Consider the following 17,873-nt stretch of genomic DNA (forward strand, 5'->3'; position numbering starts at 1 on the left):
CCTGGTCGGAGTTTTCTATAAAATTGGACGCATAGAAAACGTTAGACGACTAGAATGCAAGATGACTAGTAGTTCTGTTTCTTGAACTATGTGGACATGGCAATGTCATAATCATTTGCATAGATACTTACTTTGAGAAGACTAGTATCGGACAGACCTATGAAACTTTACTGTAAGAGATGAAAATCTGTCATAAGTAAATTTCATTAAAATTATTAGACACTAAATCCTCAATACCTGAGTGATTTGAGATTACTTGTTTGAGAACTGGTTGCTTTGACGTTGACCAACCGTCGCACCGTAAAAGGAGGCTATAAAGGCAACGCACAGGTAATCACCTATCAAACGAAGTCTAATCTCAAGATCGCAAGATTGGGATTGTCCTCCCATAAATCGGGATGAGATGCTTAAAAGTTGTACAAGGCCACTCGGATAGCTAGAAACTGTGAAATGCATGGCCGTGCTCGGATGAATCATAGGCTATGATTATCTGTTTATTTGATCAGTTGAACTCTGAAACCGAGAAACACCTCTGGACATAATAAGGATGACAACTCTTACCTTATGTTAAAGAGCAAGCATCGAGCGACAAAGGAATTAGGAAATGCACACTTGTCCTTAAGGACAAGTGGGAGACTGAAGGAAATAATGCCCTTGGTCCAAGTGTGCATTCTATGTTAAGTCTAATAAGTGCGGTTCAGTATTAATTAACAAGTTAATAATTCAGTGAGATCAAGTGAGCTGAATGCCTAGCTAGAGGCCGCTTCAGTTCAAGTGGAATTAATGATATTAATCCACAGCTTACTCTTGACTGAACCCGTAGGGTCACACAAATAGTACGTAAACGGATCAAGTATTTAATGGCATTAAATACTCTATCTATGGATATTCGGAATCGACGGATCTTGGTTTCAGTGGGAGCTGAGATCGTCACAAGCAAGAAATGAATACTCCGGAAACGATGATATTGTCGGAAACGGAAATATGGATCGTATCGGAAATATAAATATTATCCAAGTCGTAGATGTTGCCGGAAACGGAAACATGGTACGTATCGAAAAATATTATCGGAAATGGAAATATTGCCGGAATCGGAAATATTGCCGGAAACGGAAATATTGTCAGAATCAGAAATATTATCGGAATCGGGAAATAATTCCGGAAACGGAAATATTAAATATTTGTTCGAAACGGAAATTAATTCCGGAATCGGAAATATTAAATATTGTTCGTATCGGAAATGAATTCTGAAATCGGGAATTTAATCGGAAGCGTATCGTACGAATTAGCATCGGACGAGGCTCGCTAGACGAAGGCCCAGCACGAAGCCAGGCCATCGCCCAGCAAGCCACACGCATCACCAACACACGCCAAAGCCTCGACCAGGCCCAGCGCAAGCCAGGCCCAGCCGAAGCCATGGGCGCGCGCGGACAGTAGCATGGGCCGAGCGTTGTGCGCTCAGCGTGGGCCGCAAGGCCTGCGCGGGTGTACGGTGCTCGTGCGATGCTCGTGTGCGAATCCTAAAGCTATCGGGATTCGATAAAAGATTAAATCCTAAACCTATTAGATAAAGTTTATTTAAATAGAGTCCTAGCAGGATTCTAATTAAATTAATTAGTATCCTAATAGGATTCCAGTTCCTTTTCCATACCTCTATAAATAAGTGCCTAGGGTCATTATTTACAGTGACGATTGAAGTATTCAAAGGGTAAGTTTTTGAAATATAAATCAGCCATACACTTGCAATAAGAGCCGAAAATCCTAAGCACCTTGAGGGCGATTCTAGTTGGTCTAACTTGAGGCGGATCCGAACGTACTGTGGACTATCTACGGAGGGACGACATTTGGAGTCCTAAAGACTTGTTCTTGTTCGGTTCGGGCGCAGCTAGGGAAGGCACGCTACAACATGTATGCATCTATACTATGCTAAATGATTATGTGTAAATAATATGCTTTCCTGGCTTTATGGTTTTTCCGCATGATTTATGAATTGTCATATGTATCATAACCTAACAAATAGTGGGGAAGAAGGGGCGGATCAAAACTAATAGAATGATATTTAAGAAACTAATTATGGTTAAACAATTAAATTATATGTAATTAACTCACACTTATAAGAACATAATGTAACTGCAGTTCGGGCTCTAAGTTCTGATGTTCACGTGGGAGAAGCTGAGTTCAAATCTTAATAGCTAGTATAACCAAATTTTGCATCATTCATTATTTCATTGGTTGATATGCAGTACCCAGTTTTCATTAGCTATTATTAGAGTGAAACTGCTTCAACTGGGACTGAGAATACACTGTACAGATCCCAGTTCAGTATTAGCGAAAACAAGTGGCTACTCATGTGGGAACTGTAAGAAAAAAACAAAAGGAACACTTGAGATAATAGCTACTTTTGTTTATCTTATGTTAACCCGTGTTCTTGGGGCTAAACTCTCTATAGAGCTCTACTAAAGTACTGTGTAAATAAAATTTTAAGTTGAGATAGTTTACGAGTTTGGTAGTGCAACAATTGCATCTGGGTCAAATTTTTGTTTTAGATTTCAAGACAATATTAGCTGATTCAATTATCTATGTTGATGATTTCCCTTAACAATATAAGAAGTATGATTTTTAACTAAATATTCATGTAAGAGTATTTTAGCATGCAACTTCCTGAATAAATTAGCTCACCCCACAATTCTAGGCAATTTCTTGTATTGTCGTGTCGTTTCTAGGTTCAGAGCAGTTTCTTTTATTTTTCAGTTGTTACAGAAGAAGAAATTAGTAACACTGCACGAACATTATGTATTGCACTCAGTTGGGAAGATTTTCAATGGCAGTTAATTTATGTTCTTTAATTAAAACTGTAAACTGTAGTCGATACCTGTTTGTGAGATTAACTGTTACTCTGTAATAACACAAGGATAGTTCAATATGCATTACAATAATATCTCTGCTACTAAGCGTAGTTTTTTTCCCTTATTGAAAATAAATTTTGGACATGTTATTTTTGTAAATTTGACTAAGTTATTGAGTTTTATGGTTATCAATCAAACCCAAAGTTCAAAAATCTTTCCCTGGTTTATTGTGTCGTTTCAAAAATAAAAAAACATGTCAATTCATTCCTTTTATTGCAAGCTTACTAACTTCCAACAATATAATCCAGTTGAAAGGTTATTTATATTCGATAAGGGTCAATTTTTTTCTTTTTTGTAGACATGGATACTAGTTGGATTGACTTACGAAAAGGGGAAGCCAGTTATTATAATGGTTGCATGAAATTTTTAGAGGTTTCTAAAGAGACTCTTTTAGAGGGAAAGACTCGATGCCCATGTAATAAATGCAAGTTGAATAAATCGTATCCCTTAGAAGAGGTAGGAGGACACATTTTATTTAACAGTTTTTATAAGAACTATAGACAATGGATTTTCCATTGTAAAGGTGAAGAGAGTAATACCGTAGAGATCCCTAGTGACCAAGAACGGTAGTAGGTCGAGATGATATGAATGGGTTACTAAGAGCAGCTTTTAGGGTTGGCAATAGTGCACAACCCACCAACGAACCCCAAGACCCATCATTTAGTGAAGCAAATTTAGAGGATGAAGATTCATATAACATGCATGAATAGTTAAATTTTGATTGTTAGGAAGATGATGAATTTCCATCAAACAACACCAATGAAGAAGAAGCAAAGTATAAACGACTCAGGGAAGCTTACGATGAGGGTTTATATGAGGAGTGTACAACTTTCTCAAAGTTGTCGTTTCTATTGCACTTGTTTCACCTCAAGTGTATGTTCCATTGGTCTGCCGCATCATTTAATAAGTTGCTTGAGCTTCTATTAGACGCATTTCCTAATATTAAAGAGTTTCCGTTGTCGTATTATGAAGGCATGAAGATAATGAAGGACTTGGGTTTGGGTTACGAGAAAATCCATACATGTCCAAATTGATTGCATGTTATATTGGGGCGACTTTGCAGAAAAAAGTGAGTGTCATATATGTCACACATCAAGGTGGAAAAATGTGAAAGAAAGTGAGGGCGATATAAGTGAGAATGTTAAAGAAAAACGTAAGAAGGGCGTTCCAGCTAAAGTAATGCGGTATTTTCCTCTCATCCCTAAACTAAAGAGGCTTTACATGTCTTCTAAAACAGCAGAGGACATGAGATGGCACTTTGAACGCAAGGATGAAAAGATCATTAGTCACCCGGCAGATGGTGAAGCTTGGAAAAAATTTGATCAAAGATATGAGGAATTCGTCAAAGACCCTCGTAGTGTTACATTGGGTCTAGCAAGTGATGGTTCTAACCATATCGTTTGATGAATACTAGTTACAGTACATGGCCAGTGATCCTGATTCCTTATAATTTGCCACCATGGCTTTGTATGAAGTCAACGTCATTCATTTTGTCTTTGATCATTCCCGGTAAGTTTGGTCCCGGTATGGATATTGATGTGTATTTGCAACCACTAATCCATGAGTTAAAATTATTGTTGGTAGGTGTAGATGCCTTTGATGCTCATAGTGGAAAACGTTTTAAAATGCGAGCAGCCTTACACTCCAATGAAAATGACTTTCCAACATATGCTATGTTGTCGGGCTGGAGTACGAGAGGTTATAAAGCTTGCCCTATTTGTGCTGATTCTGGTTGTGCGTATAGTTTTGGTGGTAAAATTGTCTATCATGGAGCTCGAAAATGGTTACCAATTGATCATCCTTATCGTTCTCAAACGAGCTTATTTGATGGGGAAGAGGAATATGGTCTTGCTCCGGTTCCCGTAAGCGGGACAGAAGTTTTGAAGCAACAAGAAAAAGTTAAGTATCTTTATGGAAAGTCAAAAAGTGTTCCTAAAAAAAGAGAGAGACAAGAAGATGATGAAATTGATGACGATGATGATGATGATCAGGGATAATGTCGTGCTGTGGAAAAAGAAAAGTAAACTTTTCGAATTAGAATATTGGGAACATAATCCTCTTAGACATAATTTAGATGTTATGCACATTGAGAAGAATGTGTGTGACAATTTCTTAGGATCTCTTTTAGGTATGGAGAAGAGTAGAGATGATAAGAATGCTAGATTAGCCCTTAAAGCACGGAACATAAAATCTCATTTTTGGCCTGAATCTCATCCAAATCATGTGAAGGACTATTTGCCTCCGGCTGCATACACCATGTCTAAAGAAGAGAAAGAACGATTTTTGAATGTCCTACAAAATCTAAAGGTTCCTGATAAATATGGATCTAATTTGCAAAGGTGTGTGAATTTGAAGCAGCGTAAACTTATTAGTTTGAAAAGCCATGACAATCATGTCGTTATGCAAGGTATCCTTCTTGTCGCTTTAAGAGCATCGAATGCCACAAGAGTAATTGATTTGCTTGATGAATTGTCAGACTTTTTCAATTGCTATTGAAAGAAGTGAATTAGATTCTATTCAGTCCAGGCTTGTGTTGACTCTTTGTAAGATGGAGAAAGAGTTTCTGCCAATATTGTTCACAATCATGGTGCATTTACTAATTCATTTAGTAGAAGAGGTCAAACTCGGTGGACCTGTTCATTATAGGTGGATGTATCCCATTGAGAGGTCAATATCTTACACTTCTATATTTTTTTTAATAATTTTTAAATAAGAATACATTAAAAAATACTTGTTTTATTCTTTCACGTTCACAATCTTTTCCATTATATTTCAAGGCACTTGGCCTTTTTGAAATCTCATGTAAGTAATAAAGCGCAACCAGAAGGATCCATAGCAGAAGGGTACCTTTTATGGGAGACAATTGCATTTTGTTCGAGATATCTAGAAAGTGTTGAGACCATATTCAACAGACCGAAGAGGAACGAAGATGGTGTTCCAGACATCAATAACTATTTATACTACTCAGGTGGTCGTGTAGTTGGGATGAAAGAAAATGTTCGTCTTGATGACAAAAGTTTTAAGCAAGCACATCGCTATGTTTTGCTTCATTCAGATGAGATAAAACCGGTGCTTGAGTAAGTGCCTTTATGGATGATTTTCTTGAGTGTATTAATACTTACAATGTTAATAACTCAATTTCTCAATGTCTAAAGTGCCTTCATACAACAAAAACGACAAGAGAATCAAGTCGGAGGAGGTCCAGAAAATCAGTGGATAATCGATGAATTTTCCGATTGGTTGCATAACCAGGTTATATGCTTCAAAATCTGGAGTTTCCTTCTTTATGTTATATATCAATCTGAGTTTAACTTAGTTTTTTGGAATTATAGGCCAATAATCTAGATGATAGCACGAAAGAAGGAAAATTGAGAAAATCCTTAGCAGGTGGTTTAAGAAATCGCGGGAAAAGGATGAAAAGCGTTATTATCAATGGCTATAAATTTGACACCGTGGATCGTGAGCGATCTCGAAAGACTCAAAATTCTGGAATTATGGTAGAAGCTGACGGCCAAGAGTATTATGGAAAACTAAAAGAAATATTAGAACTTGATTATTATAGTTCTTTCAAGGTTCTAATGTTCCGATGTGATTGGGTTGATATACGAAGGGGTTTCAAAACATACCCGAGTGGCAGAGTTCGTGTTAATTTCTTGAAGTTGATGCACACTGGTCAAAATTTGAAAGATGATCCATTTATTTTCACTTCTCAAGCGAAACAAGTTTTTTACATCGAGGATGAGATACAAAAAGGATGGTTTCATGTTATTTAAGACTAAGCCTAGGGACTTGTTTGATATACCCGACGATGATGATGATGATGATGAGTAGCTTCTAGGATAATAGTGTTTTGGGTTTATAGAATTCTTTATCAAATTTTATGCGCATTATTTTCTTTCGGATTCGAGTTATAAACTTCTATTCACGTGTTATATGAGATTTCATTTATTTATACTCATTTCGGTTACTTGTATTCAAATTCATGTTATATATGGTGTTTTCACATTTACAAAACATGATAGGTTAGGATTCGTAATTTAAACCTTCTTCCAAATTGTATATTATTTTTATTTCATAGAAACTCTACTGAATCTATCAAATAAATGAGCATGTTTGTATAATATTCTTTTAGAAGTGATTGCTATTAACTATAATCATCTTTCTTTCTCAGGAAATTGAGGTTGTTACGCCTAGTGACCTACTAACCAAGTGCACTTGCTACTGAAGCTGAAGTGAAAACTAGACTTTGGTAACGAATCTGAACGTCACCTCTAAATACCATATCATACTTGGTTATATGTTGTTTACGTGCTAAGTTTGACTATTCCTTCTCCCTGCATTCACCTCATGCTGAACATGGTCTTTAGAGCTCGCTCGACTTCTGTTTTGTGTAAGGTAGACACTAATTAGAAATAAGTGAAAGTAGTTTGAGCAATATCTGAATGCTACGGTAATGTTAGGCTCGTTTTTGTGAATTGTGAGTAGTTGCTGCAAATTTAGGCTCGTTTTTGTATTCAGCAGCAACATTCTAGTATTCTTGTTAGGCTCGTTTTTGTATTCAGCAGCAACATTCTAGTATTCTTGTTAGGCTCGTTTTTGTTAGGCTCATTCTTGTGAATTTTGAATGTTACATTCTGTATTTCACTATGTCTACTTCAAACGAGAAGCCAATTAATAGATTGTGTTCTTCTTATGTCTATAGATTGATAAAATGAAACAGAACAGACTGAACTATACGACTAATTAGTATGGTTGTTTGGTTTTGCCTGTTTATTTTTTTATGTGACTTGGTTATATGTTGTTTCTGTGCTAAGTTTTACTGTATTTCCTCTCCCCGCATTCACCAGATGTTGAACATGGTGTTCGTTATAAATCCTAATCTGATGCATGGCTTGCTAACTTGCTGTATTGATGCAAAATTATAATATGTAAAAGAAAAGAGCAATATGTTCAAGTGATGAGCCATTCGAATGATTCAGTTTGAGGTCCGTGTTTGGGTCATATTCAAATCTATAACACGGAGTACTTGAGAAGGAATCAGTAGCAATCAGCAGAAAAGAGCAATCAGTAGCAATCAGCATATCCTAATGAGAAGGAAACATAACTTCCAACTTATTAATCCATGCAATCAGTAGCTTACTTTTAATTCCCTCAACAACTCCCAAGTTATTTACACTAGCTAGGATGCAGCAAATCTAATGTTACATTCTTTATTTCACTATGTCTACTTGAAACGAGAAGCCAATTAAGAGATTGTGTGCTTCTTATGTCTTATAGAATGATAAAATGAAACAAAAATGAACTGAACTTTACGACTAATGAGTATGCCTGTTTGTTTTTTCATGTGAGTTGTTTTGCAGTCCTATATAGCAAGAGATGACTTATCGCAAGAGGGTTAGACATGCTGAAACAGATGGTACACATGGTCCAGCTACCACACATACCTCATCTTTGAGTGAAGATGCATCACTACCGACCAAAAAGCATGCTACTCAACCACAATCATCTCAGGTTCCTACTATTGTTGTCAAATTTGGACCATTTTCTCCACAAAGTACCTCAAAAGGTGCACAGCAAACTGATAACATATTTGGATCTATATGGAAAAAGCCCCCTACTGGATCAACATCAAGTTCACCTATGGAAGAACCTAGAGATGTAGTCTAACCTAAGCTTCCATCCACGATCTCACCAGAAGTTCCAACTAGTATCCCACCTTCTAACACAACCAAATCACAAAAATACACTACATCAAAATCACAAAATCCTGCTACTTCCTCTGGTCATGTCCCACCTCGTATCTCGCCTGGTAGTCATATCTCACCTAATATGCTACCCAATATGACACTTATTATCCCAACTTCTAGTCCTATTAAAACATCCTCAAGAGCTTCTCAGAACAATAAAAAACAATACAATAGTGAAGAACCAAAAGAGAACTCAACAAAATCGAAGCCCCTAAGGGTGAAGTCATATCCGGATTGGCCTGTAACTATAGATTTTGATGACAAGGAGGAGGTTTTGACCATTGGTAAGTTACTACATAGAGGATTATTCTGTCCAACTTGTATAGATGCTGAATACACGTTTTCTTATTCTTGTAATCTTCTGTATATACACATACAGAATATATATGTTCACTTATTCTTTTTTTTATGCAGATGCTAAGGGTAATGTTAAGCTGGTGAGTGGTTCTATTCAAAAAATCGACGTCTGGAGTAACAATGGCGTCAAATACTATGTTGAATTCAATGACCTTTACCAACCGCTTAGGAAAGGTGGCCAAATGTTGGTCAGATTCATTGGTAGTATTGCAAAGGTAGAAACATACTGTCCACTTGGAGAAGGGGAGTGGCCTGATATCGAAGGAGATTTAAAAGCTATGATGGTAGACCAGATAAGAGTAAGTTCAAGTATTTACTCCCATTTCTAGAAGTTTATTTTATTTTGCCTCACGAGTGCATAGTGTTTAGTATGTTCTATTCTTTTCGCTTCAATCAGTTTTGCATAGTTCTTAAAATGTTCTATTCTTTGAGCTAGAGTTAGTGTCACTACTAGTTAATTCCTCACGAATCTTTTACGTACCTCAAGATTACTCTGCCAAGCAATGCCATGCTTGCTGTCTAGGTTTCTTTATGAAAATATAATGTGTGCTACTGCTTGAGTGCTTGGTTGTTTCATTTTGCTTGATTTTCTGTGAGTATAAGCTGCAAAATTATACCAGGTTTGATTCTCTTCGGTTCTTTTCGTCCACTTTTCATCTTCATATTAGAACACTCACTTAGCCTGTGAAAAAATCAAAATGGCAAATTCGATCAAATTTAAAGATCCTAACATTTGGACAGGATTTGTTTCCTTTGAGGATGTGTTGTTATTTAATGTTGCTGAACATTTGATATAGACCTAACTAGGCCTTGTAGACGATCTGTCTTCTTCTTTAAGGTTGTGCTATCTTCCTCTTTGATTGCGGTTTGCTTGGTTTAATGTCCTAAATAATGGTGTTTCATCTCTGACTCTTTGAGCTTAGTTTCTTGGTTATAGTAGTGGAAATTATGATCCTTTTATAGTTTTAGGTGTGCTCGCTCGCGGTGTGTGGCGTAATGTGATTCATGATACTGCATTGGATGACTATTGATTTGTCAATAGAGTATTCGATGATTGGTCTTACGCGAACTTCTTGCCACCACCTCAGGGAACCCCCCCCCCCCCCCCCCCTTATAGAGGATTTCTGTAATTGAAATAAAGCTTTCTTCCAACAATTAATGGGACAATGTTGGTCTTACTAGAGCATTGTAACTTTCTTTTCTTGGATTTCTCAATTAGGTTTCCAGTTTAGTCTTCACAAGATTGAAGACCCTACCGCCATTTCGGCACGATTATAATAAGAATATAAGGCAATGTGTTTTAGTTTTGGCAACTTGCTAAACAAGGAATAATTTGATTACTGCTGCATGATTTAAGATGGATTTCAATTGGTTTTTTCATAAACTATGGTTAATAGTTGTTTATGAATTTATGAGTTAATATGATTATTTCTGAACTTTTGAATTAGTTTCTGAAATTTTTTTGAATTTTTGAATTTATGAGATAATTTTGCAAGAGTCAATTGTCCAGCGAATTAGCATATACAGTGTAATGTTGTAATCCAGGGTAATAATATTTCAGATTATTATTATTATTTGTTACATGACATAGCTAGTTTGGTACAATGACTTGGTGCCCGAGCTTGAACTTCGGGCGTTTGAGGGGTGGTATTGTTTGTTCTGGTGTATATAGGGGGTTTGGACACCTCTGCTTCTGATTGCTATTGTAGTTGTTTCTTTCTCTATAGGTTGTTGCTATGACTCATGTTACTTATGCAGACTGGTTCTATTTCTCTTGGCACCTTCATCGAGTTTCTGGTCTGCAGACTCGCTTTGTGTGCTTGCTATTTGCCTTGCCTTTGCTTTGAGTTTCTGCTGTTGTTTTTTCGATTGTAGGCTGGTTTGGTTATGTCGTTGCCTCTTTGCACGTTGGATGCTAATCTGTTGCTTTGCATTTTGTTTTGTTGAGGGTGCGGTTGTGCGTGCTCCTTTAACCAGGGATTGTTGCTTCTGTGTGTGAATTTTGATTTTTTTTTTTTTGGTAAGCAAGTAAAAGATTTTATTAATTACCAAACACCAATTTACAACTCAAAGTGATAGCCCAACAGCTACACTAAGAAAACAGGAGCTAAGAACACTTAGCTAAACAACCTAAAAAACACCCAAATTAGAGAGAAGAGAACCAATCCCTATCTCTGGAACTGACTTTCCTACCCATGATGTTCTGTATTCTGCCTCTTACATCAATCTGCACATTCTTGACCACTTGATTCACAGTGGGCGTCTTCAGCAACCACACACTCTCATTCCTGGCCTTCCATATATGGTACACAAGCCCAGCAATCACTGTATACACTACTTTCCTCCTAAACTCACCCTTAGTGTATCTTTCAGCTTTTCTGAGAAGGGAGAACAGGCCTAAATCCCTACCAGGGAGACCTTCCCAGGTGATCACAGCCTTCCTGCAATCAGCACTAAAATAACAGTAAAAAAACAAATGAAGGCTTGACTCAATTACTCTTCCACAAATGGGACACAAGTCATCAGTTCCTATTCCATACTGATGCAATCTATCCTTTGTTTTCAGTTTGCCTTGGATAGCTAACCACAGGATGAACCTGTGTTTAGGAACAGTTAACCTGTTCCAGATATAACGAGACCATTGAACCTTCACACCCCCCTCAATCATTCTGGTGTACATACCTCTGATGGTATAGGCAGCAGCATGAAGCCATTGCACACTGAATTTGTCAATGCACCAGTTTTTGACATGACAGATATACTTCACCACCCAGCTTGCTATAGAAGTGGGAGTGAAATCAGACCAGTTCTTTCTATTCACATACACTGCATGAATCCACCTCACCCATAAGTGGTCCTGTTTTTGAGCCACAGCCCATGCCAATTTTCCAACAGCAGCCTTATTCCAAAGAAGCATATTCCTAAATCCAAGCCCATCCCTGTGTTTTAGGCCAACAAAGTTTGCCCCAAGCCACAGCACCAGGCCTGAAATCATCACAAGAACCATGCCAAAGATAAGATCTGCAAACAGCATTTATTTTACTCAAAACAGCTTTGGGGAAAACAAACATTTGAGCCCAATACACACAGATACTCATGAGCACAGAATTTATGAGTTGGATTCTTCCAGCAAATGAGATATTCCTAGAGCTCCAAACTTTGATTCTGAAAGTCATCTTGTCAACCAAAGCTTCACAGTCACCACTTTTCAGCTTTCTAGTACTGATTAGGACACCTAAATACTTGAAAGGGAGGGACCCAAACCTGAAACCAGAGAGATGCCCAATAGTGTTCTTGTCTTCCTGATTGATACCACAACAATAGATGGAGGACTTGTGAGCATTAACCTTAAGCCCTATGGTATTAGAGAATAAATTGAATCCTTCCAACATAATGTTCACCACTTTAGGATCCCCTCTACAAAACATTAAAAGATCATCAGCAAAGCACATATGATTCAAAGCCAGCAATTTGCATCTGGAGTGAAACCTGAAATGGGGGTGTAGACTAACTGCTTTCATAGTCCTGGAAAAATATTCCATACAGAGAGTGAACAAGAGAGGGGAGAGGGGTCCCCTTGTCTCAGGCCTCTGGTTGGCTGAATTAACTCAGTGGGAACCCCATTGATCAGGATTGAGTATTGAGTATTAGTGAGACAGGTCATAACAAGCTTGATGAAATGAGAGGTAAAACCCAGGTTGACCATAGCCTCTTCTACGAAACTCCATTCCACTATATCATAGGCCTTTTGAAGATCAAGCTTCATCATGCAACAAGGCACTTTCTGGCTATTTCTGTACATCTTCACTATGTCTTGACAAACAAGCACATTGTGAAGAATTGATCTCCCAGCTACAAATGCTCCTTGGTTGTGGGAGATAATTTCTGGAAGAACTGAGTTAAGCTTCTCACACATAAGCTTAGAGATGCACTTGTAAATGACAGAACAGCAAGCTATAGGTCTAAAGTCCCCCACTGAAGAGGGCACTTTCACCTTAGGCACCAGAGTGATAGAAGTGATGTTCACTTCCCTTAGGATTTTTCCTGTATCAAAAAAATCTTTGATTGCACTGTGGATGTCCCCTTTGATGGTATCACATGCAAATCTGAAAAAATGGTTGTTAAAGCCATCCATCCCAGGGGCTTTAGAACTAGGGATTGCATCTAACACCCTCTTAATATCCTCCACTATGACAGAACAATCTAGTCTCCCTCTATAAGTATCATTCAGCCTGGGACCCATATCCATGATTGCATCTATAATTGGAGTTTTATTCTCCATATTGGTACAGAAAAGGTTTTTGTAAAACTGCACAAAAGCCATTTGAACCTCTGTATCAGTTTGAACCCAGTCACCACTACTACATTTCTAATCAAATGCGACGGTTTAGAAAATCCTAATGCGACACCTCACATAGAACCGTCGCATTAGATAGGGCTAATGCAACGGTATCCTCTATAACACACCTGAAAGTTGGGCTAATGTAACGATAGTGATAAACCGTCGCATTAGATTGTCTAATGCAAAGCCTTACTAGGCTAATGTAATGGTGGTGAAAATAAAATATACGTGTGTGATATTTTACTCTTTTTCTTCCCATTATTTCCCAAAATTTCAAACCTCATTCTTAGAATTATTTTCCCCAAAATTTTCAAGCCCTAGGTGCTCGAATTGTTACCCAAAAAGAAAAGAGATGACAACATAAATTAAAAACACAAGAGAGGAGTTCGCAGTTCATGAATTTCGCATCAATTCGCAAATCGCAAACACCAATTCGCAATTCGCAGTTCTAGGGTTTAGAGGGTATGTTCGCAAGTGATGGTTTAGAGGGTCTGCAATGCATAGTTCGAGGGTTTAGAGGGTCTGCATTGCATTCGACGGTTTATACGAAGAAGGAAGAGGACGACGAAGGTAGGAGACGGGCCATCTCATTCAAGCTTTAATCCCGTAAAACAGATCCATAAACCTCCACAAGGTTTGCTATTTCGATTAAATTCCTGGCCCAATTTCTTGAATTACGTTTAAGTTTTGCCTATTTAGGATTTTGGTGGTTTGCAATGATGGGGTTTAATATGTAAACTCTTTACAATTTCAATGGGTTTAGTTTATTTCAAAGATGGATTCGATTTTTGCATCCTTTGTGCTTAAGCGTTCTCTGATTCTGTATATTGTTTTTCCTGAGCATTTTGGTTTTTTACTCAAGTAGCATAGTAATACTGAAACTTCTACCCTTATAGGAAGAGTTATAAGAGAATTTTGAAGTGTTTTGTGTTTGGTAGGTGTTTGTGAAGCATATTGGGTTGCATACTTGTATCATTATTATTATTATGATTTGAATTCTGGATTTTTTGGGTAGTTCTTTTTAGATTTTTTTTTTCTTTAGATCTCCGAGAAGTCAATTTATTACTCTGTATTCCATCACTAAAGTGAATTGTTTTGTTGTTGGATCGCATTCCGTAGGACTCATACATGTCTAAGTAGATGATGGAAGTTCAGGTGCCTGTTATTTTGCTGAAGTCTTAGATCTGCAGTCTATTTTCTCCTGCTTAGTAAGTGCTATTCGGAAAAAAAAATTAAAAAAAAAAAGTGCAAAGATGCTCAATTTCAAGCAATTTTCCAGAAATTAAGTATTAACTGATTATAGATCAGAAGAAAAAGTTACAATTCTTCAGAAGGTTAAGGCGTTAGGAATGTCAGAGGAGTCTAACAGAGGAAAGATTGAACTACCTGATCATAATCAATATAACCAGTGCTTTCATCCAATCTGTATGGCATTGTCTCCAATAGTTATGGAATAATTGAAGGATGAATAGTGCATTCCACTACTATTGGTTAGAAAGTTGAGATATTGAATTTTGCACTTCAATGTGATTGATGAGAATCTAGAGAAAGTGAATATAACAATATTTGTATATTGGCTTCCACTAGCTAAGGTTAGGGTAACTTGTGTATTTTTTCTATGGTCGGATACTGGGATTCGTAATTAGGTTAGTTTTGTTTCTTGTTCGAAAGCTTATGGTCTTTGGTGTGGGTATGTTTGAAAGTCTTGATTACTTTGTCCATTCCAAGAGTCAGTGTGAGGCTTAACAAGCCAGGACTAGGACATTACTAGAGTATGTGGCCATGTGGTGGTAACTAACATGGTCAACTATTGTGTTTCTTATCTATAAGCTGGCTGAACTAGATTTAATATTCACTGATTAACTTTTCTTCTTTCTTTTATTGGATTCTCCTTTCTGTTGTCTGATAAAAATTATAGTGATTGTCATGGATTTTTGAAGGTGGTAGTCTAGGATATGGCTAATATCGAATTTGTAGGAGTGAGTTTTAGATTCTACAGTTGGGCAAAATGTTTGCTTATTTTGCGGGTTTTTTTTGGTATGGCCTTAACCTTTATGGAACCTTATTTCTTAATAACATGTTGGCAACCTTTGTCTTTCTCCAGCTTATTGTATTGTGCAATGCACGATCCTTAACTTTTACTTTGATTCTCCTGCTATGTTAATTAGACCGAACTGATATGTCAGATATTCATTTGATTTTCTCCAGTGTGCTCACTTTAATGAGTTACTGGAGTCTTATTTAAAGTCATTTTTTAATCTTTCATTTTATGTTTTGCTTAATCTTGATGGAAGAAATGTCATGCTGGGGTCAAATATGTGAACATTATGTTTTTTATTCTAGCCATAACGTCGTTTTGGACTACCTACAAGTTTAATACAAATGAAGACTACTGATGAAATTGCAACAATACACCCTTGTAGTTGACAGGTTTTGAGGGGAGTGTTGCTGGCCACTTTTGTTCAGCACCCCTTCTGCCGTATCTGGTATTACCTAAGCTTGTATTAGCAGAATTCCCTCGAAATAGTTCTTGTGCAAAATTATAAACAGACCTTTTGCTGTAAATTACCTGTATAGTGTTGTCTTCGGCTCCTAACATGTGATTTGAATGTATAGGAAGAATGTTAAATCATAACATCAAAACCTTCTTATCATTGCCTGCAATGAGGCTTCCGCTTTTGGCGGGTTAAGAAAAAGTGAGATGGGTGAAGGGTCGATTTTTTTGAAAACGTACGGGGAAGAGTGCTGGAACATTTCTCTAATGTTACTTTTTAGATAATTTGAAACAGTCTTGAACAAAATAAATTGGATAATAAGTAATTTTAAAAAAACAAGTTTAGCTTTCTTGGTGCATGAAATCAGTTTTTGGATGGTCAAAGTGGAGATCATGGAAGTGTATTGTTCCTCTTTACCTGCATATTTGATTATTAGAAATGATTTTGGGATCCTCCTACCATTTTCAAGGCTTATCTGGCGATTTCATTTTAGTAATTTTAGTAGTAATTTTAGTCGTATCTGGTATTGCTTACATTTTTGTGAAATTTCATGTTTTTATTTGAGTAAACATGAAGGTTATTGTGTTTTATGTAGTGCACCATCTCTAACTTGTGCCCATTCGTGATTTAAACTTACAGGAGCACGGTTAGCTAAATGGAGAAGAAATGTAGATCTAGCAATGGCACGGTGGAGGCTCTTGTTTGTTTTTGAGTCATTTTGTGATTTCTAGTAATATAGAATTTGTTTACGTGGATTTTAATTTTATACATTTTTGTCATTAACACTATATTAATTAGTGAACGACTATTTTGTAATGCATGTGTCCTATGGGCACTAATATTGTAATATTTTTCTTTAAGTCAATGAAAATATTTTATTATTGACATCCTTTCTTAGTTTACAAAAGTAATATTAATTATTATTATTATTTATTATTATGAGTAAATGATCCCGTTGCATTAGGTGCTCAACATATTTATTTTAACAATAAATTACCGTTGCATTAGGCTAAAACGCGTTGCATTATTTCTTTAAGCCATCGTAGATATCCGTCGCATTAGCTAAAATAACCGTCGCATTAGCTAAAATACCCGTCGCATTAGCTAAAATGCTCGTCGCATTAGCTAAAGAACTAATGCGACACCCCATCAAGAACCGTCGCATTAGATGTTTATCTAATGCGACGGTATTAATTTCCCGTTGCATTAGGTTACTGGTCGTCGCATTAGGCCTAATGCAACGCCACCGGATGCAAGGGTCATTTGTCGTCGTATTAGGTCTAATGCGACGGATTTTAATGCCTAATGCAACGATTTTATGCGTTGCATCTGATAAGAAATGTAGTAGTGCACCTTCCCCATTATGGATGGCATAAATTCTGTTTTTTTTTCTCCTTTGTCTAATACTTTGGTGAAAAGCTTTTGTATTTTCATCACCATTCTGAAGCCACTGAACTTTTGCTGTTTGCTGCAGGTAAGAAAGGTAGTTCTGTGTAGCTCTTCTATACTCATCAGTAGCCACTTTCTCCCTTGTGGCTAGCTCCTGATCACCAGGTTTGGAATGAAGGAGGTCCTGAACTTCAAGCAGAGCTTTGTGTCTTTTGAGCTGCTCAGCTTCTACATTGTTGTATCCCTCTTGATCCAAAACTTTTAAGTCCATTTTGATCCACTTCAGTTTCTGCATCCCCCTATACATAGGACACCCATACACATACTTCTTCCAGTTTTTCTCAACAATGGTATTGAACTTAGGGGATGTGGTCCACATATTGAAAAATCGAAAGGGTCTCTTTTGAGGAGCTCTTTGATAGCAGTTGAGAAGCATGGGACTATGATCATAGTGACCTTCTGGCATAAAGTTTGCCTCAGCAGTGTCAAACAAGTCATTCCACTCTGAGTTAGCCAACACCCTATCAATCCTAGAGAATACTCTATCCTCTCCATCTTGCTTGTTGTTCCAAGTATAGAATCTCCCTACTGTTTTAACTTCAGTTAGCTTACAATGGAGCATACAGTTCCTCATTGG

At 37.1% G+C, this 17,873-nt stretch overlaps 1 protein-coding gene and 1 long non-coding RNA gene across 2 annotated transcripts; both read left to right on the plus strand.

Annotated features, from left to right (window-relative positions):
- The first annotated feature begins 4,432 nt into the window (after positions 1–4,432).
- LOC130471897 (uncharacterized) lies at positions 4,433–8,573 on the plus strand. Its single transcript, XM_056842251.1, has 6 exons — positions 4,433–4,809; positions 4,898–5,245; positions 5,406–5,573; positions 5,684–5,975; positions 6,239–6,670; positions 8,277–8,573. Exons 1-6 carry the CDS (start codon positions 4,433–4,435, stop codon positions 8,571–8,573), a joined length of 1,914 nt encoding a protein of 637 aa, XP_056698229.1.
- A 4,961-nt stretch (positions 8,574–13,534) lies between these two features.
- On the plus strand, positions 13,535–16,732 carry LOC130459338 (uncharacterized). The gene is made up of 2 exons (XR_008918690.1): positions 13,535–13,986; positions 16,487–16,732. It is a non-coding gene; the product is annotated as an uncharacterized lncRNA (long non-coding RNA).
- The last annotated feature ends 1,141 nt before the right edge of the window (positions 16,733–17,873 follow it).

Source organism: Spinacia oleracea, chromosome 4, assembly GCF_020520425.1.
Source record: "Spinacia oleracea cultivar Varoflay chromosome 4, BTI_SOV_V1, whole genome shotgun sequence".
NCBI lineage: Eukaryota > Viridiplantae > Streptophyta > Magnoliopsida > Caryophyllales > Amaranthaceae > Spinacia > Spinacia oleracea.